We start from the raw sequence: 23,989 nt of genomic DNA, 5'->3' as shown, positions 1-23,989 counted from the left end.
GACTACTAGTATATTCACTACTACTACTACTACTACCTCTACATTCACTACCACTACTACTACTACTACCAACACCAGCTACTACCACCTACGACTACTAGTATATTCGTTACTACTACTACTACCTCTACATTCACTACTACTACCACTACTACTACCAACACCAGCTACTACCACCTACGACTACTAGTATATTCGTTACTACTACTACTACCAACACCAGCTACTACCACCTATTATTCACCACCTACGACTACTAGTATATTCGTTACTACTACTACTACCTCTACATTCACTACACTACCACTACTACTACCAACACCAGCTACTACCACCTACGACTACTAGTATATTCGTTACTACTACTACTACCAACACCAGCTACTACTACCTATTATTCACCACCTACGACTACTAGTATATTCGTTACTACTACTACTACCAACACCAGCTACTACTACCTATTATTCACCACCTACGACTACTAGTATATTCGCTTCTTCTACTACTACAGCTTCTACTACTACTACTGCTTCTACTACTACAGCTTCTACTACTACAGCTGCTTCTACTACTGCTGCTGCTTCTACTACTGCTGCTTCTACTACTGCTTCTACTACTGCTGCTTCTACTACTACTGCTTCTACTTCTACTACTGATGCTTCTACTGCTACTGCTGCTTCTACTGCTACTGCTGCTGCTTCTACTGCTACTGCTGCTGCTTCTACTGCTACTGCTGCTGCTACTACTACTGCTGCTGCTTCTACTACTACTGCTGCTGCTTCTACTACTACTGCTGCTGCTTCTACTACTACTACTGCTGCTTCTACTACTACTACTGCTGCTTCTACTACTACTACTGCTGCTTCTACTACTACTACTGCTGCTTCTACTACTACTACTGCTGCTTCTACTACTACTACTGCTGCTTCTACTACTACTACTGCTGCTTCTACTACTGCTACTGCTTCTACTTCTACTGATGCTTCTACTGCTACTGCTGCTTCTACTGCTGCTTCTACTGCTACTGCTGCTTCTACTGCTACTACTGCTTCTACTGCTACTAGCTGCTTCTACTGCTACTACTGCTGCTTCTACTACTACTACTGCTGCTTCTACTACTGCTGCTTCTACTACTGCTGCTTCTACTACTACTACTGCTGCTTCTACTACTACTACTGCTTCTACTACTACTGCTACTGCTGCTTCTACTACTACTGCTACTGCTGCTTCTACTACTACTGCTACTGCTGCTTCTACTGCTACTGCTGCTTCTACTACTGCTGCTTCTACTACTACTGCTTCTACTACTACCGCTTCTACTACTACCACCAGCTACGACTACTACTTTCATCACCTACTCACTACTACTTTCATCACCTACTACTGCTACTACTACTACTACTTTCATCACCTACTACTACTACTACTACCATCACCTACTACTACTACTTTCACCACCTACTACTACTACTATTAACCACGGCTAATTATTTATTACTATTATTTACCACCTATGACTTATTTTCTACTAGTTATTATTCACTACTTTCATCACCTAATACTATTCATTATTCACTAGTAGAGGTCGACCGATTTAATGTTTTCATAACAATCGGAAATCTGTAGTTTTGAACACCGATTTTTGCCTTTAACAAAAAGCTTTTTTTTTTTACTAGTCAGTTAAGAACACATTTATTTTCAATGACTGCCAAGGAACGGTGGGTTAACTGCCTCGTTCAGGGGCAGAACGACAGATTTTCACCTTGTCAGCCCGGGGGATATAATCTTGCAACCTTAGTTAACTTGTCCAACACAATAACGACCTGCCGCTCACTCGTTGCACTCCACAAGGAGACTGCCTGTTACGCGAATGCAGTGAGCCAAGGTAAGTTGCTAGCTAGCATTAAACATATCTTTATAAAAAAACATTTAAAAAACAAAAAAATAATCACTAGTTACCTACACATGGTTGACGATATTACTAGATTATCTAGCGTGTCCTGTGTTGCATATAATCTGACTGAGCATACAAGTAACTAACTGAGCGGTGGTAGGCAGAAGCAGGCTCGTAAACATTAATTCAAACAGCACTTTCGGGGCGTTTTGCCAGCAGCTCTTCGTTGTGCATCAAGTATTGCGCCGTTTATGACTTCAAGCCTATCAACTCCCGAGATGAGGCTGGTGTAACCGATGTGAAATGGCGAGCTAGTTAGCGTGCGCTAATAGCGTTTCAAACGTCACTCGCGCTGAGCCTTGGGGTGGTTGTTCCCCTTGCTCTGCATGGGTAACGCTGCTTCGAAGGGTGACTGTCGTTGTGTTCCTGGTTCGATCCCAGGCAGGAGCGAGGAGAGGGACAGAAGCTATACTGTTACACTGGCAATACTAAAGTGCTTATGAGAACATCCAAACGTTAATGAAATACAAATGGTATAGAGGGAAATAGTCCTATAATAACTACAACCTAAAACTTCTTACCTGGGAATATTGAAGACTCATGTTAACAGGAACCACCAGCTTTCATGTTCTGAGCAAGGAACTGAAACGTTAGCTTTCTTACATGGCACAATTGCACTTTTATGTTCTTCTCCAACACTTTGTTTTTGCATTATTTAAACAAAATTGAACACGTTTCATTATTTGAGGCTAAATTGATTTTATTGATGTATTATATTAAGTTAAGTGTTCATTCAGTATAGTTGTAATTGTCATTATTACAAATAACTTTTTTAAAGATTAATCGGTATTGGCGTTAAAATCATAATCGGTCAACCTCTTCACTAGTATTATTCACTACTTTCACCACCTACGACTACTATTGTTATTCACTAATCACCACCTACGACTGTTATTCACTTATCACCACCTACGACTGTTATTCACTTATTTCACCACCTATGACTACTAGTATTCACTAATCACCACCTACGACTGTTATTCACTTATCACCACCTATGACTACTAGTATTCACTACTTTCACCACCTACGACAACTGTTATTCACTTATCACCACCTACGACAACTGTTATTCACTTATCACCACCTACGACAACTGTTATTCACTTATCACCACCTACGACAACTGTTATTCACTTATCACCACCTACTGTTATTCACTTATCAACTCTTATTCATTATATCACCACCTACGACAACTCTTATTCACTTATCACCACCTACGACAACTGTTATTCACTTATCACCACCTACGACAACTGTTATTCACTTATCACCACCTACGACAACTGTTATTCACTTATCACCACCTACGACAACTGTTATTCACTTATCACCACCTACGACAACTGTTATTCACTTATCACCACCTACGACTACTAGTATTATTCCCATCTACCACCTAACACTAGCCATTACTCCTATTCACTACTGTGAATGCTTCAGTAGTAGAATTAGTTTGTACTGTGTATTCAAGGTTGTTTAACATTTTTGCCTGATTTGAGTCTACTCCCTCGACAATCCTCAATGTCTGTTTTGTTTGTAGGCTGATTGAGGAAGTAATGTAATCTAAACCCTGTTCATGTCTGAAGTTAGTGTTTAGAAATGTCTTGTTGTCCTTCTCCCCTCTCCCACCACGCAGAGGCCATGGCACGAGTATGAGCACAACTTCCAGATCATGTACAAGGTGGGTATGGGCCACAAGCCCCCCATCCCAGAGAAGCTGTCCACTGAGGGGAAGGATTTCCTGGGTCACTGTCTAGAGAGTGAGCCCAAACGACGCTGGACCGCCAGTACCCTGCTAGACCACCCCTTCGTCAAGGTCAAACACTTTTCTACTTTGAAAAACGCATACAGTTCACTGCAAGGGTAGACTATGCTGGCAGTCACATTGTGGTCTAACTAGATTCAATGTGAAGATCACAAGTCTAATCGAGAGCTCGTCTCATGTCTTTCAATCCCAGGTTTGCACGGATGAAGAGTGAGGGGGAACTGACACCACAGCACTACTGTTCATGTTGGCCAGAGACCGAAAGACGAGGGTCTTGTGAACACAGGAAATTATGACTGCAGGCATATGGAGCTAAACTGAGGAACTTTAAGACATCATTTCCGATGGACGACTAAACTGGATCAATTGGATCGTGTTCCTTACAAACCAAGCGGAAGAAAACTGACTGCAACAGGGAGACACTACCTGTATCTGTTAAAACGTTTTGCTACAGTGTGCCCTAATGAACATGACCCTGTAGTAGTCGACTTATGTCCTGGGGAGGGCAATGTATTGTACATACTGTAATAATAGGATTGGATCCTTCCTTGTATAAACAATATTGTAAAGCTTAGGTAATAAGTATAGCCACATCTTGTTGTTCTCTCACTGGTGAAGATGAGATGGAACAAGGCAAATGAGGAAGATATTGATAAACAAAAGCTATGGCACTTTAAATACGTTTTTTTCCTCCTTTCAGTGAGTGTATTAGGGACAGTTGAGTGCAGGGGAGATCTAAGTTCACTGCAGACATTTGGGCCTCGTTCAGTAGACAAACGTTGTGGAACATTGCAGCTAGAAATGTTTGTTTTACATAACATCTGAATGTTACACAATATTGTGCCCTTCTGAACGTGCCCCAGGTTTGGTCGAGGCAGTCTGAAGTCTTGCCTTCAGTCGTTTGATGGTGAGTGTCATTGCACAGAAGCAGGGGATGCTGTACTTAGTGCCAGAACATTTTTTAACATTTTAAATCCAACAATGACTGGGGGGTGGGGACTAGAATGCCAAAGTTTTGGGACAAATTCACTTATGTATAGTAAAGAAAATGATGTTTTTGGTCCCATATTCATAGCACTACATCAAGCTTGTGACTAAACTTATTGGATAATGAGTGAAAGTTCACCACACAAATCTCATACCCCCAAGACATGCTAACCTCTCATTATTGTAATGGTGAGAAGTTAGCTTGTGCGGTGACCTCACTCATCATTATCCGAAAGTGTGTAGAAACATATTGTATTTTTTTACAATAATTGACTCCAAAGACACTACATTATAAAATGACACTAGCTTGTTATAGTCCTTGTGTGCTATAAATATTGGACCAAATACTGAATGCACCAATTTGTAAGTTGCTCTGGATAAGAGCGTCTGCTAAATGACTTAAATGTAATGTAAATGTAAAAATACTGACTACTTTAATAAACAAGTGAATTTGTCCCAATACTTTTGGTTCCCCAAAATGTACAAAAAGTGATGTATTTCTAAAATGGTTCACCTGATACATATGGATGAAAATACCTTTAAATTAAAGCTGACCGTCTGCACTTTAACCTCTGTCATTGTTTGATTTTGAGTCCATAAGAAACAATGATTCACTAATTACGGAGGACACTGTATAAGAAACTATTTCCATACATTAAATGAACAATCAAAGGCTGTGGGGAAGAGTCTAGGAAGGAAAGAGTTTTTCATATTTTTGGTGGATTTGTTTTAAAATCGTTTTTATTTCACCTTTCTGAGGATCCCATTTTTACAGTTGGAGATTAAACTTATGTCCCAACTGGCACCCTAATATAGTGCACTATGGAAGAGGGTGCCATTTGGGATGTAGGGGATGTGGGCAGCACTGATTGGTTGACAGAGTCAGACAGGTGTGTTCCGATTGGAGAGCCACGGAACTGAAGCATATCCAACCGAGGAGCGAGACAAAGGTCCGATCTCACTCCCTGCTGCTGAATGCACACACACTTTCTGGTCCTCTGCTGCTCCTAGTGTTTGCTATGTACAAACAATATTAAATCGTTAAGAAATGCTGTGTGAGATTAGTTTGTCATGTCCTAGATTCATCAAACATAACATGGTAATGTTTACACAGGAGCTTAATAGAAGGGACTGCCTGCGTTTGTACGTACACAATGCTGAAACTAAAGCCAGCATCAAACTGAAGTGGGCTTATCTGGTACTTCAGAATCTCATATGTGCAAAAAATTCATGCATTTTTAATCGAGTGCATTTAACATCACAACATACTTTAGTCATACATGTTGATGTATGGCAAGGACAAAGACATGGATGCATGCCCTGAACCTACAGTGCAGTCACACCCCTTGACTTTTTCCACATTGTTACATTACCTTATTCTAAACTGGATTAAATAAAATAAACTCAATTGCCCATAATTAAAGTGAAAACATACCGTATTCACATAAGGATTCAGAACTTTTGCCATGAGACTCAATTGAGCTCAGGTGCATCCTGTTTCCATTGATCATCCTTGAGCTATTTCTACAACTTGATTGAGTCCACCTGTGGTAAATTTGTTGGACAGGATTTGGAAAGGCACACCCGTCTATATAAAGTCCCACAGTTGACAGTGCAAAAAACAAGTCAAGAGGTTGAAGAAATTGTCCGTGGAGCTCCGAGACAGGATTGTGTCGAGGCACAAATCTGGGGAAGGGTACCAAAACATTTCTGCAGCATTGAAGATCCCCAAGAACACATTGGCCTCCATTCTTAAAATGGAAGTTTGGAACCACCAAGACTCTTTTCTAGAGCTGGCCGCCCAGCCAAACTGACCAATCGGAGGAGAAGGGCATTGGTCAGGGAGGTGACCAAGAACCCGATGACTATTTAATCCATTTTAGAATAAGGCTGTAATGTAATCTGGAAAAGGTCATGGGTTCTAAATACTTTGAATGCACGGTATGTGTTTAGGTGCAGTATATTCATGTACTGGCAAGAGGAAGACTGCTGAAGCACCTTCCACCCTTCTTGTCGTACTTGAGTTGAATGCAATGCCATCTCTGACCAACATTCTTTCTTTGGAATGAATTATCTGCTGGAGGTGAACTGTGCTGTAGGGGAACTGTGCTGTAGGGATGAGATTAGTAATGTGCGTGGTCCCTGGGAGCTGGGAAGGATCTTGCAAGGCCATCTCAGTTATGTGGGACCCCATAGCTGGAGCTTCTCTTAATCTCAGTCTGTCCAATCATCCAGCGCACACCAACCGACACTGAGAATGGAATAGAGGAATGTGATGAACATACTGTATGCTGAGGCGAATATTATGAAGTCTGGTTACAGTATCCAGTGGAAATGTTTGACCAACTTTTTCAACGGTATGATTTGTGCCAACACTATCGTGTAAGCGATTACCAACCAATGGCATTACAGGCATGCTCATGCGATATTATTCAGTACTTTCCAAGAGGAAGGAACAATCAGTTTCAAAATATTTGGTAAACAATGGATAAGATTGAGAATGTACTAACAAAAATACCTTTTAGCAAGAGTTAGTCACACCTGTCACAAAGCGGCCTTAGTTGTAGTCGAGTTGTCACGAATAAGGAAACAGGGCTTGCAGTTGATAAACGACGCCACCTGGCGGCCATGTTGGAAGACCACCGCAGGAATTATTCTGACTACAGCCGAGTGACTGCCTAAAACTAGTTGATTCATCACCACAGTCCTTTCTGTAGAGTAACAAGGCAGCAAAGTCAACGGGGGGGAAATGTTTTCAGATTCGCCGCAATCATGAATCACCGTTGGTGAGAAGTCTCAAGAACTGTCAGAAAAGTTAGGAAACCATCTGACCGTCAAGCCCTCAATCCAGACAGCTGTCAGTAACAGGCCTGCTACTGTACGATCAATTCATCACTGGTAAATCAAGTCAGATTTTCGAGTTTAGTTTAGCTGTTATCCTAACAACACTAAGTTAAACAATTAGACTGCAAGCTAGCGGTTAGCAAGTGTCACGTGAGTTTAACATTTTGGAGAAGCCATTTATCACCATAAAGGCACCTTTGTTATAAAGGCTTGCATGCATCCATCGCATTTGCAGACTAATGTAAGCCTACTATTCCTGATGTAGATTGGATAGAGAATTTAGGCTAATAAAACACATAGGTTTATAGGCCATATCAGAGACGTTTCCTTTGTACGGGTTTTTATTTCACCAGGTAGGCCAGTTGAGAACAAGTTCTCGTTTACAACTGCGACCTGGTCAAGATAAAGTAAAGCAGTGCGACGATAACAGAGTTAAACATGGAATAAACAAAACGTGCAGTCAATAATACAATAGAAACATCTGTATACAGTGTGTGCAAATGGAGTAAGGAGGTAAAATGGCCTTTGATAAACAATTCAACTACACATGATTACCCATACGAGGAGAAAAGGAAAGTGCAGTATGCTGTAAATAATGCGTCCAAAATACCAGTTTCAAAATATTTTTTTTTGTAAGGGTGGGATAAATGAGCAGAATTTTGTTTTTAATACGATGGTAGTCCAGGCCTACTCTACTAAACACTGACAACAGATGAATAAAAACGACCTCGTCTTGAATGCAACCAGCTTGTCAAAAGTTTTTTTTGTTTGTTGCATTTATAGATAACCTTCTGCCTAAATTCTAATCTACGAAATGTCATGACGTTAATGTAACAATAGCTGGATTCCTTCTAGCCATGACCATGAAAAGGGTAGTCGCAAATTGTACAATATGACCTACATATGGAGATCATTGTTGTCCAAAACAATCAAATAAAAATCCTCCAGTGATTATCATGATTATTCATGAGGGAAAATGTATGGACATTACAGGGCAAAGACCTCAATGTGCCAAGACAACCTGCTGTGTGACTGACTATTTGTTCCAGTCAAACAATAAATTGATTCTTTATGACAAACACCTGAATGAATTAGTCTTAACATCAGATGTGCTTTTCATTTGTTTATGTACTGTAGGTTCACCAGCTGACCTCAAGACACCCATGTGGATGGGATTCCCACTGAAGATGAAATGCTGCAGCATCAGTTTCTACTACTTGGTCACTTTACAGATATGAAAAGGAGACAACCCTCAATTATACGAGATGGTTGTCATATGCTGTGGTTAACCTGAATGATTCTGTTGTGCCATTTGAGTAGAGCATCTTCACTTCGCCGTCATGACAAGTCCATGCTAGGTAAAGCTCCGCCTTATCTCAGTTCACTGGTCACGATGGCAACACCCACCCGTAGCACGCGCTCCAGCAGGTGTATCTCACTGATCATCCCCAAAGCCAACACCTCATTTGGCCGCCTTTCGTTCCAGTTCTCTGTTGCCTGTGACTGGAACGAATTGCAAAAAAAAAAAAAAAAATCGCTGAAGTTGGAGACTTTTATCTCCCTCACCAACTTCAAACATCAGCTATCGCTGCAGCTGTACATAGTCTAGTGGTAAATAGCCCACCCATTTTCACCTACCTCATCCCCACACTGTTTTTATTTATTTACTTTTCTGCTCTTTTGCTCACCAATATCTCTACCTGTACATGACCATCTGATCATTTATCACTCCAGTGTTAATCTGCAAAATTGTAATTATTCGCCTACCTCCTCATGCCTTTTGCACACATTGTATATAGACTCCCCTTTTTTTCTACTGTGTTATTGACTTGTTAATTGTTTATTCCATGTGTAACTCTGTTGTCTGTTCACACTGCTATGCTTTATCTTGGCCAGGTCGCAGTTGCAAATGAGAACTTGTTCTCAACTAGCCTACCTGGTTAAATAAAGGTGAAATAACAAACTAAAAATAATGACAAAAGTGCCCCCTTAAACCATATGAATATATCAAATGTAATGTGCAACATGTAAAAGACTTGTTGATATTGTTGTCTGGGTGAAATTAATAGTCTCATCTCTGCAGAGACGAGCACCATTGAATAAAAGTATTTCTTATAGCCAACTACTTTATTTCTTTACAATTTAAACACATTTCGCATAGACAATGTAATTGTGGTAGTCTTAGGCTAACCATCTTCATTATCACAGTGCCACTCAGCTGTTCTGAGAAAAGTATCTGGCATTGGACTTGGTGTGTTTTAAGCTAATGATCGCATCTCACCACCTAGATTACAAGGGTTGGATTTGAACCAAAGCATGTACAGAATCCAGTATAATGATTAGCCTCATATACATTTTCTAATGGTATGGTTTTTAAATTGATAACATAGCTGAACAATATGGAAACAGTGTGGGAGTTAAGCTATTCTTTGCTTCAGATGCAATGTCAAGGGGTGCATAGCAAATGCCCATAAGGATAATGCCATCATACTGTAGGCCAGTGGTTCCAAACTCCAGTTTTATTGTAGCCCCAGACAAACACCGGATTCAACTTGTCAACTAAATCATCAGGCCCTCTGAGTTGAATCAGGTATGTTTGTCTGGGGCTACAACAATGTGTGCTGTTGGGGGAACTGGAGGACGGGGATTGGGAACCACTGCTGCATGCCATTATGAGCTACAAAATGGGTTCACATGGCTGATATCCTGAGAAATAGTGATAGTCAAATACAACTCATTGTAGAATTTATGACTGAACAAAAAGGTCATGATCATTTGAGAATACAACAGAATTGTGATCTGTGATTAATCAACTCTAGTTCATCTTGAAAAATAGTTTAATTAAAACAAGCTTACTTGCACAGTTTGAAATGATATGAAAGTGTTGATTCTTTGAAGATGAAAATGTCTAACGTTTACATGCAAGTTAACGGTTGTTACTAAAACAATGCCAGGTGAAGAAAAAATAAATATCCATCTCCATGGCAATAGAGGTTGGTGGCACTTTAAATGGGGAGAACAGGCTCATGGTAACAGCTGGAGTGGAATGGTATCAAGTACATGGTTTCCATGTGTTTGATGCCATTCCATTCGCTTAGTTCCAGGCATTATTATGAGCGGTTCTCCCCTCCACTGCTCCCTGATCTACAGTGGGGAGCACACTTGATTATTAACTACTTAGGTTTGACACATTGAATCAGGTGTTAGTACTGGAACAGAAGCCTGCACCCTCAGCAGGGATGCCCTGCTCCAGTTGTAAAATGTTTATACATGTGTCACTTTCAAACTATTTTTGCTAACATACTGTAGGTATACATAATCCATGGCATACAAGGATGTACCGGTACTCTCTTGGGACATTCATCTGCAGACGGATCCATAGCGCTCTGTAGCTGAGGACAGAAAACAGCAAAGAAACAGGCTTCATTGTACTCTAATTAGACAGCACTGAATATTATGTTGAAATATCTGTCCTCAGTTTCTTGATAGGGACTCGAACTGGAGAATAGTTTCATGAGGTCTTCCCACAAAGGTCCTTGCCCTATCCAGAGTAGCCTACTCTCCCTTCATCCTTTCACCCTCTATGGCTGTAGCTAGCAAACTGGTGACATTTAATTCACGTAGCTAGCTACCTAGTATGTAATGCTAGCTAACATTATGTTAGCCTGCACACTAAGTTTCTGTTGCAAACTAGCTAGCTAATAACACAGTTTTGTATAATTTTCAAAATATATTTACTTACTTGAATAAGTTCTCCCACTGCCTCCATTTTCTCGGTCCTTAGAAAAACGAAATAATGGGCAATCTTCCCGAAGTTTTTGGTGGTAGCAAAACGCAGCTAGCCGTGTGGACGAGTGAAGGAATTCCAACATGGCGCTTGGTGTGGTTGCTAGGTGATTTGTGACGCAACTGCAAGCCCTCTATAGTGAACTTGAATAATTTTGGTCTCAAGGGACAGATTTGGCTCGGGGGCCACTAGTTGATGACCTCTGAAATATATACCCATAAGACCAACCTGCAGAGCAGAAGGCCACAGTGGCCAGTATGGTGAGAATAGACCCAGAGAGGACCAGCTGGACCAGGAGGAGGTAGAGGGGGTATAGGAGAAGGCAGGTCCAGCCTATCCAGTTGATTAGGGCCCAGGGTCCACGCAGAGGGGTGACTACAGGGCCAGGGAAACATCCAGTGTGGCTGTAGTCCTCCTGGAACTGGTCCTAGAAGCACAATACATGAGCACATCATAACCTAACCTAACAAACAGGAGCATAGTCCATTGGCTTCACTGCCATAACCACAAGGAAGTGGGAAGGGAGGGGTTCAAAGTCCTTGAAGCTGTCTTTTTGTATGTCTGATATAGTATGTCAATATGTCTTTTTGTGAATCTCTTTAATGCAGTGCAATTTAGTACTAATCTAAATGGGCCAAAGGTACATGTTCCAGATTGTGCATGTGCTGCTCCCATGTTGTGTTGCTGCCTTGCTATTTTGTGGTTTTAAGTCTCTATGTAGTGTTGTTGTGATGAGTGTTGTCCTACATTTATATTCTATTTAAATAAATAAAAATTAATCCCAGGCCCCCGTCCCCGCAGGAGGCCTTTTGCCAGGCTGTCATTGTAAATAAGAATGTGTTCTTAATGGACTTGCCTCGTTAAATAGAATAATAATACATTGATGAAAGTGTTTGAGTCGTAACTTGGTTAAATCATTTTTGTTTTAAATGGACCATTTTAACATAGTCTCCAAGAGCACATGTTCAAATTGATTAAAAAAATAAAGTTCCCATCTCAGGAGGTTAAATAAAATGTTTTATATGGTGTGCCAAAGTGCCTAATAAAGTAACCGGGTTAAAATCAGCCATAAATCCCCCTGGGACGGGGAATGGAAACTTTGTGCAACGGAGTGGCAATTGAATGAAAGCTTCACAAAATGGTTTTAATTGTTAAACATTTCTAGCCTGTCTATCCATCTATGGGTAACAGGGTTAACATGTTATGCTCAACTGGCTCAGTTTCCCACCACAAAAATGGCCAAGAAGAGTAGAATCAGCTTTTACACTATGATCTCACTATTCGATGTTCAATGGAAAACTTTTTTTTTTAAAGGAATAGTTTCACCATATTAAAGCGAGAGTTCAGGTCACTTAACAGGGTTGACCAGAAAATGAAGGACAGACATAAATGCTGAATTTTGGCACTTTAGCAAGCCTTTACTCATATTTAAAAAATCATATTTACTGAATTCGCCATGTGGTCTATATTAAAAAGGGCACTTAATTTAATAAAACATGCTTTTAAAATCCAATACTCGTGCACAATTTCCACTTAAAATATCAAAGGGACGCAAGAGGCACTTGTAGAATGATCTGGCAATTTACATAATATAAAAAGTGTAAATTAAGAGTTTGAGCTTAGTCCTTGGTGCTTACTGCGCTCCAAAGAGCTGGCTGTTCAAAAAATAAAGCTCTATCTAATCTAATCCAGATGCATGACACTATAATAATAAAATGAATCAAACTAACAGGGGCCAGTTTATCAGAAAGAGTTTGGTGCAATGTTTGTGAATGAAACATTGAGGACAGAACAAAGTTATAATGTGAAGAGTAGGTATTGACATTAAACTAATTTAAATGGAGAGTTTTAGCTTTGCCCTTGTTTTCATTCCTTTAATAGTGAACAAATAGATGCAAACTCTGCACCTTGTGCAAATGCTTAGTTGGTAAATCTGGTCCATAGTGTGAGCTCTCCTCAATTATAACACTACCTTCTCCTGGTAGAGTTTGTGAAGCCAGGAAGAACATTCAGCCTCATCCTCTGGTACGGACTCCAGAGGGATTCTCCTAGAGACGGGTGAGGCAGAAGAAAGAGACGGGTGAGGCAGAAGAAAGAGACGGGTGAGGCAGAAGAAAGAGACGGGTGAGGCAGAAGAAAGAGACGGGTGAGGCAGAAGAAAGAGACGGGTGAGGCAGAAGAAAGAGACGGGGAGGCAGAAGAAAGAGACGGGGGAGGCAGAAGAAAGAGACGGGGGAGGCAGAAGAAAGACACGGGGGAGGCAGAAGAAAGACACGGGGGAGGCAGAAGAAAGACACGGGGGAGGCAGAAGAGAGCAGAAGAGACAGGGAGGCTTTCAGGATTTCAGCTGAACTTTAGGGTCCATTAAAATACACTGGAAAAATATAAACATAACAAGTGTTGTTCCCAGGTTTCATGAGCTGAAATAAAAGATCCCAGAAATGTTCGATACGCTCAAAAAGCTAATTTCTCTAAAATGTTGAACACAATTGGTTACATCCCTGTTAGTGACCATTTCTCCTTTGCCAAGATAATCCATCCACTTGACAGGTGTTGCATATCAAGAAGCTGATTAACAGCATCATTATTACAGTTGCACCTTGTGCTGGGGACAATAAAAGTCCACTAAAATGTGCACACAATTCAACAGATCTGAAGTTGAAGGAGAGTGCAATTGGCATGATTACTGCAGTTATGTCCACCAAAACTGTTGCCAGAGAATGTAATGTTTATTTCTCTACCATAAGCCGACTGCAATGTCATTTTAGATAATTTGGCAGTACGTCCAACCGGCCTCACAACCCCAGACCACATGTATGGTGTTGTGTGGGCAAGCGGTTTGCTGATGTCAACGTTGTGAACGGAGTGACCCATGGTGACGGTGGGGTTATGGCATGGGCAGGCATAAGCTACCCTGATGAGATCCTGAGGCCCATTGTCGTGCCATTCCTCTGCCACCATCCCCTCATGTTTCAGCAGGATACTTAATTTTTTGTATTACCTTTATTTAACTAGGCAATCAGTTAAGACTAAATTCTTATTTATAATGACAGCCTAGGAACAGTGAGTTAAATCCCTTGTTCAAGGGAAGAACAATATATTTTTTACCTTGTCAGCTCAGAGATTCGATCTAGCAACTAGGCTACCTGCCGCCCCAAAGCACGGGTTCATGCCGTAAGTATCTGTACACAATTCCTGGAAACTGAAAATGTCCCAATTCTTCCATGGCCTGCATACTCACCAAACATGTCACATATTGAGCATGTTTGGGATGCTCTGGATCTACATGTATGACATCATATTCCAGTTCCCGCCAATATGCAGCAACTTCGCACAGCCATTGAACAAGAATGGAACAACATTCCACAATCAACAGCCAGATCAACTCTATGCGAAGGAGAGGTGTCTGGCTGCATGAGGCAAATGGTGGGCACACCAGATACTGACTGGGTTTCTGAACCATGCCCCCACCTTTAAGGTATCTGTGACCAGTTTCATATCCGTGTTCCCAGTCGTGAAATCCAGATTAGGGCCTAATGAATTTATTTCAATTGACTGATTTCCTCATATAAACTTCAAGTCAGCAAAATCTTTGAAATTGTTGAATGTTACGTTTATATTTTTGTTCAGTATTAGTCCAATAAACCAATATAAGGGGCTTGAGATCAGTGAGTTTAGCCTCTAACTAATGGCCATCTCAGGTTCCACTCAGCCAAGCTTACGATAGAAAATGCAGGCTGAAATGAATTATTATATACCTTATGTATAAATCTGGATGATATTTCTTCCCGTTGATAACTCCCAGCAAGGTTGGTGTTTCGTTGTTTCTGAAATTTAGTGTACAACAGTAGACCGCAGCAACTGAAGGGGTAACAGACACAAAAACATTAAGTTGTCAAAAGATCATTGGCAACAGTCTTTATCCAAAATAATGGGGATATACAATCATGAGTCATGACATGTGTAGCATTTGGACATTCTGGGGCTCCCAGGGGTTCCGTACCTGTCCCTCTGAGGTTCTGGACGGCTACCCAGAAGCCCTTGGTCCTGGGCAGGAGGTGGTGTTTGAGTTTAGGCAGGCCTTTCTTCTCTGCCACCTCCATACTGATCTGATGCTTCTCCTCTGTGAAGCGTGTTCCCTCACAGTGTAGCAGGAACTGGCACACAGAGATTCGCTGTAGTGTCACTGCTGTGTTTTGACTGACCAACCAACCTGCATACTCAGGTTTACAAGGTGAGTATCATTATATTCTCACGTTATCCTTCCTAGACTTGTGACAATATTGATTGTGTCAATCAACACAATCTTATAAATTAACAACCATACTGCATATGCATGTTTACATAGTTGCAAAGAAAGTTTGGAATAAGGAGTTTGATAAGACCTGTTATATCCTCTCGAACTAGAAAATGCCCAGTCAACTTTTGACTATTAAGTGTCATTATTGATTGTGTTCATGGCTCACCCAGAAGTTCTCAGGGTAATCCCGTAGGTTCTGAAGACCCTGGACAAAGCTCCTCTTATCCTCCTCCCACTTCCTCTTAATAAACACCATTTCCAGGAAGTACCACATCCAGCCAATCACAGGCAGGTACGACAACTCTTTCTTGGCTAAACATTTGGAGGCCTGGAAAGGGAAAGATTGTTCAAACACATTAACACAGAGGGCATCAAACAACGTCTGAAAATCTTAGTCTCTTCTCAGTCTTTATACAATTCCTTGCTTCCCACCTTCGACGGTATTGGAGGACAATTTCCAAGGTCCCTCCCATTGGACGTTCTTCTCCAATGCGTTTTGAGAAGGAGATAATGAGAGAGGATACGAGGAATCTAAGACCGATGAATTGAGAAAAATCCCTGTTCCCTTACCCCAAGGACCCCGAATCTGTCACAGAAGGTCCAGCCACACAGAAAGTCTATTTCAAAGTTGTGGTTAAGGACGACGATGGCGTTCTCTTTGCCGTAGAATTGGTAGTCCGCTGGGTCTGTGTAGAAAGTTACTTCAGTGCCAGACCACCACTCTAGGAGAGCCACAGACTCTGGGGAACACACAACATGACATTAACATAACACAGCACAACCTAGCAGAGCGTAAATAAGAGACCACTGTGTCAGCAGCTACAGTAACTTTATATTTCAGTTATTGCACAAAAGTTAGAGTATAGCCCCTGCAGCATCAGTTAAGTGAAACAATAGTGAAAGAGAGCGATATCCTACTCACGGCTGGTGAGGGAATATCCCAGTTTACAGTTGATCCTCCGGGCCAGCTGCTTGTTGATTGGCCAGAGGGGCAGAGTGCAGATCTGTAATAGGTTGACCAGGAGACCGCTGACCAAGAACCCATAGCAGATGATCAGGTGACACAAAAACTGGCCCTTCAACCACTGTACCAGACCCATCTACAGGGGAGGAAATGAGGATAGGCATAATAATTAGGCATAATAAAGATAGAGTTGATGCACAGCAGGTGACATAGGAACCACTGCACCAGCCCCATCTTTCCATTGGAAGCTAGACCCTGTTGGTATGAAAACAGAAATCTGACCACACCTTCTGCGCTGATTGGAAAATGACTTGGTGAAAATCAGCTCATCATTCAGCTGGCCAGTTCTTTCAGATCAGAGGACAGATCTTTGAGACAGCGCCAGACATTTTAGTCATTTAGCAGATGCTCTTATCCAGAGTGATTTACAGGACCAATTAGGATTAAGCACAGACAGATATTTCACCTAGTTGGCTCTGGGATTTAAACCAGTGACCTTTTGGTTATTGGCCCAACACTCTTAACCGCCGCCACAGACCGATCCAATCTCGTACAAACATCCAATATCCTGAACAACATACAATAGACAAGTCTGAAAGACAGATATGCAACAATGAGAGAACTTGTAGTTATCAGTACAGGTCTTACTCAAACAGCCAGGATCACCTGAAGCATGCACAGAACAATGTAAACATGCACAGAACAATGTAAACATGCACAGAACAATGTAAACATGCACAGAACAATGTAAACATGCACAGAACAACGTAAACATGCAGGATCTGGCCTACTATGCTCTGCCTACATGCATTTACATAGTGTGTGCATGCTTCTGGAAACAGAAATATGAACACACTACCAGTGTTTTAAAGTCTGATTAGTAATACTTTCCTGTGGATATTTTCTCTCCAATTCCCAAAGGGTATGAGGACCAACCACCCAGAGCAGGTTCCCCAACTGGCTGACCAAATTTGGCCTGTGGGTGGTTTTATTTGCCCCCAAAGTTTTTTGAGCAAAAAAATAAATAAACGTAATTTTGTGTGTGGGATTTTAATTGTTGGACCTAAGACAAAAACCCCCCACCAGAAAAATCAGCTCTAAGTCATTTTAGTTAAGAAATCTGTTCAAGTATTCCCACGCATAGAGAGATTTGATGTGATCATATGCAAATGTAAGCAAGCTTTGAAATGATATTTTAGTCAAACATATCCGTTTGGGTTTCTCGCAGTCAATATGCAGTCTACAAATGATTTGTAATTATGTTCCGGCTCCACAACCATCCGCTCAAGAAAAGAAAAGAAAAAATCTCACACACACCACACACACACACACACACACATATCAACCCACGGCTGAATCTAGTTGATGATCCCTGTGGTGGAGTAAGTTCAAATATTATTTTATTCAACATTCTGTCTTGGAGAAGTCCTGAAATGGACATTTCCAAATAGTTGAACTGCAATATATATTAGACGTGAATTGCGAAAGAGAATAAAAAAATAAAAAAACACAAATCGGGCAAAGTTCACCCCACCCTTGCTCCAGAACAGTGGGAACTACCCTTATGACTCATCTCTCGCTCTCCTGACCAAGGCTGACAAAGTGAAGCGCTCTCTGCACTCCAAAGAGCTGGCTGTTCAAGAAGAAATTCAGCCACTCTTCAATTACACTTTTTCTTCTCTCGCTCTACTGTGTCAGACTTGTTCACGTAGAATGATCACAAGCACTCACTGTGTCAGACTTGTTCACGTAGAATGATCACAAGCACTCACTGTGTCAAACTTGTTCACGTAGACTGATCACAAGCACTCACTGTGTCAGACTTGTTCATGTAGAATGATCACAAGCACTCACTGTGTCAGACTTGTTCACGTAGACTGATCACAAGCACTCACTGTGTCAAACTTGTTCACGTAGACTGATCACAAGCACTCACTGTGTCAGACTTGTTCATGTAGAATGATCACAAGCACTCACTGTGTCAAACTTGTTCACGTAGACTGATCACAAGCACTCACTGTGTCAGACTTGTTCATGTAGACTGATCACAAGCACTCACTGTGTCAAACTTGTTCACTGCATAAGAACTGGGAATAGGAATCTTCCTGTAGAAAAGGTAACAATTCCCTGTATAATATGTGGTAGCATTGGAAATAGTTGATAGTCCACAGAACTCACTCAGTTTCACCTCCTAGCTGCTCAACAAGGCACGTCTAGGCAGACCGTTTTTGCACGTACACATGGTCATGAGATAGCAGTCTGACTATACATAGTTGTGTACATATTACCTCAACTGGTTCCCCCACATTGACTCTGTACCCCCCCCCCCCGTGTCACATCAGTTTGCAAATAATGTAAAAAAAAAAAAGAGTTAATAAAGCCACATACTCAAGAAAACAAAAGGGACCATGTTTGTAAGGCAGCTTCAAAATGCAGGTGTTTCAGCCTAGCTCAGTGCTTCCTGTGATGGTAGGGCAAGACAGCAGAAAATACAGAGCGTTGCCCCGTGTTTGGCTAAGTGTTCTGTCACTCATGGGGACACTGTCACCACCAAGTCGAAGGGTAGAACTAGAAAAGTCAAGCCCCTTGGGTGCTGCCATAGAGTTACATTAGAAGTCCCTAACCAAGAACACTCAAGGTAATTAGAAATCTATATGTTTTACCTTTATTTAACAAGGCAAGTCAGTTAAGAACAAATTCTTATTTTCAACGACGGCCTAGGAACAGTGGGTTAACTGCCTTGTTCAGGGGCAGAATGACTGATTTTTACCTTGTCAGCTCGGAGATTCGATCTTGCAACCTTTTGGTTACTAGTCCAATACTAACCACTAGGTCAACAGTAGCTTTGATTGGACTGATGTCAATATCATACTTTCAAAATCGACAAACAGAGTTACACATGGAATAAACAAACATACAATAGAAAAAGTCTATATACAGTGTGTGCAAATGAGGTCGGATAAGGGAGGCAAGGCAATAAATAGGCCATAGTGGCGAAATAGTTACAATATAGCAATTAAACACTGGAGTGATCAATGTGCAGAAGATGTGTGCAAGTAGAGATACTGGGGTGCAAAGGAGCAAAATAAATAACAGGGGATGAGGTAGTTGGATGGGCTATTTACAAATGGGTATTGTGGGATTCTGTATTTTACATTATAGCCATTAATGAATTAATATATATATATATATAGCCATTAATTAATATATATAGCCATTAATTAATTAATATATATATTAATTAATATATATAGCCATTAATTAATATATATGATTAATTATTATCTGATGTTGGCTGTGTGAAGTATCTGCATTTGTGCACTTGAGCATCATCATGAGATTAAACAACTGCTTGCTACATTTACTTGCCTGTTTTTGTGTGTGACAAGAACTGAGTAACATGGTGTGACCTGCATGTTGAAAAACTTTAGATAACAGCCCCGCAGATGCTTTGTCCTTGTGTTTGTATGTAACAATATTGAGCACATGGTGTGACTTGCTGTATCTTACAAAGTTGTGATTAATCAGATATAGGGAGGGGTGGTCATCATGAGGTTTAACTGAGATGGAAAAATACTGAACAACACAATAGCAGGAACTGAGCAACTGTTATAACTAGTCTGCGATACCAGAACAGTAAGAATCTATACATCGACGGAGGGAGGACTCCAAGAAGCGCCAAGAGGCGGGGACCCGCCTGAGCGCCTGCGATAGGCTGAGCAAGTTTAAACCATGCCCAGCCTCTACTGTGATAGGCCAACAGACGGGTTGGAACTATGTCCATCACAGTATAAGAACTGTTTACATACATCCTGTCAGCTCCCTGTTCTGCCCTGTGTGGTATTACAGTGAGCCCATATATACGAAAGTTGCATTTGCCATTTATTACTTAGCTAATAAAAAAATACAGTATACAATCAGTGACTCATTATCATATTTATCCTGATACCAGATTCAAATTTACACAACTCTAACACTATGTACAGGTGCAGTGATCTGTGAGCTGCTCTGACAGCAGATGCTTTAAGCTAGTGAGGTAGATATGAGTCTCCAGCTTCATTGATTTTTGCAGTTTGTTCCAGTCATTGGCAGCAGAGAACTGGAAGGACAGGCAGCCGAATGAGGAATTGGCTTTGGGGGTGACCAGTGAAATATACTTGCTGGAGCGTGTGCTATGGGTGGGTGCTGCTATGGTGACAAGTGAGCTGAGATAAGCCGGGGCTTTACCTAGCAAAGACTTGTAGATGACCTGGAGCCAGTGGATTTGGCAACGAATATGAAGCGAGGGCCAGCCAATGAAAGCATTCAGGTCGCAGTGGTGGGTAGTATATGGGGCTTTGGTGACAAAATTGATGACACTGTGATAGCAAATTGGACGCAGTCTGAGTAGAGTGTTGGAGGCGATTTTTTAAATTACGTCGCCGAAGTCAAGGATCGGTAGGATAGTCAGTTTTACGAGGGTATTATTGCCAGCATGAGTGAAGGATGCTTTTTTTGCAAAATAGGAAGCCGATTCTAGATTTAATTTTGGATTGGAGATGCTTAATGAGAGTCTGGAAGGAGAGTTTACAGTCTAACCAGACACCTAGGTATTTGTAGTTGTCCACATATTCTAAGTCAGAACCTTCCAAAGTAGTGATGCAGGACGGGTGGGCAGGTGCGGGCAGCGATCGTTTGAAAAGCATGCATTTAGTTTTACTTGTATTTAAGAGCAGTTGGAGGCCACGGAAGGAGGCCACTAAAGGAGAGTTGTATGGCATTGAAGTTCGTCTGGAGGTTAGTTAACACAGTGTCTAAAGGGCCAGAAGTATACAGAATGTTGTCGCCTGCGTAGAGGTGGCTCAGAGAATCACCAGCAGCAAGAGCGACATCATTGAGGTCTACAGAGAAAAGAGTCGGCCAGAGAATTGAACCCTGTAGCATCCCCATAGAGACTGCCAGTGGTCCGGACAACAGGCCCTCTGTATTGTCTCTTATCGATGGTGGTTATGATATAGTTTAGGACCTTGAGCGTGGCTGAAGTGCACCCATGACTAGCTCAGAAACCAGATTGCATATCAGAGAAGGTACGGTGGGATTGGAAATGGTCGGTGATCCGTTTGTTAACTTGGCTATCAAAGACCTTGGAAAGGCAGGGTAGGATAGATATAGGTCTGTAGCAGTTTGGGGTCTAAGGTTGAACAGGCTAGTAATGGGGGTTGCAACAATTTTAGAAGGATAGGGTCTAGATTGTCTAGCAAAGCTGATTTTGCAGCACTTTCAGAACATCAGCTATCTGGATTTGGGTGAAGGAGAAATGGGGGACGCTTGAGCAAGCTGCTGTAGGGGGTGCAGGGCAGTTGACCGGGGTAGGGGTAGCCAGGTGGAAAGCATGGCCAGCCGTAGAGAAATGCTTATTTATCACGGATTTATCGGTGGTGACAGTATTTCCTAGCCTCAGTGCAGTGGGCAGCTGGGAGGAGGTTCTCTTATTCTCCATGGACTTTACAGTGTCCCAGAACTTCTTGGAGTTTGTGCTACAGGATGCAATTTTCTGTTTGAAAAAGCTAGCCTTTGCTTTCCTAACTGCATGTGTATATTGGTTCCTATATTGGCCCCCTTTATTTTCCTACAGTTCTGACTTGGTGTACAGGGAGAACACTGTAAGAACGGCCAATGTTCTGATTTCTGTCGCTGTAAATTTCAAAAGTGCTGAACAAATAATTATATTGACTAAACAAGTCAGCCATGTCAGCTGTTTTTTTGAAAGGCTGTAAATGAGGCCGAATGAACTGTTTCGCTGTCAGACAAGGCTCCACTGATAGGCAGGTGTAGCAGTGGTAAAGTGTTGGGACAGATTTATGTAGGCCCTAACAGTTTGTGGTCACAGTTTGTCACCGTTATAGTGCAATTAATGTATTGTGGCTTTGCTGGCATGCATCCCACATGGGTTTTTTTGCCCACCAAGATTTACATGCTAAAATCACCACTGCAAATCTCACCTATGCTTTTAGGAAGCATCAGGAAGGGAGATAAATAGTTTTGCATGTTTATAAGCAATATATGTATACAATTCAGTCTCATGGAGTTAGACACAGAGTGTACAAAACATGAAGAACACCTGCTCTTTCCATGACATAGACTGACCAGGTGAATCCAGGTGAAAGCTAGGATCCCTTGTAGATGAAGGGGAGGAGACAGGTCAAAGAAGGATTTTTAAACCTTGAGACATGGATTGTGTATGTGTGCCATTTAGAAGTAGAATGGGCAAGACTAAATATTGAAGTGCCTTAAAACGAGGTATGGTAGTAGGTACCAGGGGCACTGGTCTGTGTCAGGAACTGCAACACTGCTTGGTCACACACACACACACACACACACACACACACACACACACACACACACACACACACACACACACACACACACACACACACACACACACACACACACACACACACACACACACACACACACACACACACACACACACACACACGAGTCAACATGGGCCAGCATCCCTGTGGAACACTTGAAACCTTGTAGAGCCCATGCCCTGACAAATTGAATTGGTTTGTATCTGCAGGGCAATGACATTTAATTAGAGCAAAATTACTTAAAAAAAATAAAAGACATTGATTTCAAACTAGAGCCCAAATTATTTATCTCCTCAACAGGTTATTTTGGTGGTGATAACATTAATCTCATAAATGATATACTTCAAAGTCACAAAGTATATTTCAATGATTGAAATCTTCCAGACTATGGATTTAATTGTAATCAATAATTGTTATGGGTGTAACAATAATCTTACCAAGGACTCTTCCAAGTAGTCTAGTTGTATTATAATAACAATACAGGAGTAGCCTAATATGACAGAGTGGGGGGAAAACACATTTTGAGAACCATAATAAAAGTAATGTTACAGTACCTACCTTGTCCGTTGTCCCTGGCTTTGGTTCCTTTCTGTCAGCGATAAAGCTGTCCAGACACTGACGGAAATGTTGTCTCCAAACTGTCTGTCTGTAGGCTTGATCAGAATGAGCATTGAGAGATGTCCTTATGTCCCCAAACTAACTCCTTCAATCTAATTATAGGAACACCCGCCGCCAGAACACCCACCTGACAACACGCCACTTTTATTTGGCATTTTCTCAATTGGTCAAAGTTCACCCTCTCCCGTTTCAAAAGGAGGCGAGGAGATGACGGAGGAGAGGACGCGAGTAATCGAGAAAATTCAAAATGATTCTCGTCATTCGGGGGGGTTGCATTGGGTTCGCCTACCCTACGTGTTTATTACAGCTGATGTGAGGAAATCCCTCTTGCATGTGCTCGCTGCTGCTGTGTGTAAAAAGTGTAGAAAGTAGAAACTTCTCGTGCGGAAACAATTGGCGGGGTTT

At 41.5% G+C, this 23,989-nt stretch overlaps 2 protein-coding genes across 7 annotated transcripts in view; one reads left to right on the top strand and one right to left on the bottom strand.

Annotated features, from left to right (window-relative positions):
* Window positions 1-5,282, top strand: part of LOC124038652 (mitogen-activated protein kinase kinase kinase 4-like) — a 69,193-nt gene extending 63,911 nt beyond the window's left edge. For all 4 annotated transcript variants that reach the window (XM_046354756.1, XM_046354758.1, XM_046354755.1 and 1 more), the window contains 2 exons: window positions 3,600-3,779; window positions 3,922-5,282. In XM_046354756.1, coding sequence (XP_046210712.1) covers window positions 3,600-3,779; window positions 3,922-3,942 — 201 coding nt within the window. In that variant the 3' untranslated portion in view covers window positions 3,943-5,282. The remainder of the gene's footprint in view (window positions 1-3,599; window positions 3,780-3,921) is intronic.
* Window positions 5,283-6,491: 1,209 nt separating this feature from the next.
* Window positions 6,492-23,704, bottom strand: LOC124038651 (1-acyl-sn-glycerol-3-phosphate acyltransferase delta-like). Of its 3 annotated transcripts, none has more exons than XM_046354753.1 (9): window positions 23,521-23,704; window positions 16,569-16,746; window positions 16,217-16,386; window positions 15,813-15,974; window positions 15,350-15,503; window positions 15,105-15,207; window positions 13,319-13,394; window positions 11,575-11,773; window positions 6,492-6,966 (listed from the first exon to the last, which is right to left on the bottom strand). In XM_046354753.1, the coding sequence occupies exons 2-9, from the start codon at window positions 16,744-16,746 to the stop codon at window positions 6,890-6,892; spliced, it is 1,119 nt and encodes a 372-aa protein (XP_046210709.1). In that variant the 5' UTR covers window positions 23,521-23,704; the 3' UTR covers window positions 6,492-6,889. The 3 variants fall into 3 exon arrangements, with proteins under 3 accessions (XP_046210709.1, XP_046210708.1, XP_046210710.1); XM_046354752.1 differs by having other exon boundaries at window positions 23,525-23,702; XM_046354754.1 differs by lacking the exon at window positions 6,492-6,966 and adding an exon at window positions 9,707-10,951 and having other exon boundaries at window positions 23,525-23,701.
* Between the last annotated feature and the right edge of the window lie 285 nt (window positions 23,705-23,989).

This window comes from Oncorhynchus gorbuscha, linkage group LG06 (assembly GCF_021184085.1).
Source record: "Oncorhynchus gorbuscha isolate QuinsamMale2020 ecotype Even-year linkage group LG06, OgorEven_v1.0, whole genome shotgun sequence".
Lineage (NCBI taxonomy): Eukaryota > Metazoa > Chordata > Actinopteri > Salmoniformes > Salmonidae > Oncorhynchus > Oncorhynchus gorbuscha.
The sequence above is the reverse complement of the archived record's forward strand: the minus strand, read 5'-3'. Positions and strand labels throughout refer to the sequence as shown.

Coding starts and splice junctions, on each gene's coding strand:
- LOC124038651 (XM_046354753.1), bottom strand. CDS start 16,746: ATGGGTCTGGTACAGTGGTTGAAGGGCCAGTTTTTGTGTCACCTGATC. Junction 15,975..16,216: donor ACAGATTCGGGGTCCTTGGG/GTAAGGGAACAG, acceptor TTCCCTTTCCAG/GCCTCCAAATGTTTAGCCAA. Junction 6,967..11,574: donor TGTGGCCTTCTGCTCTGCAG/GTTGGTCTTATG, acceptor TTCCATTCTCAG/TGTCGGTTGGTGTGCGCTGG.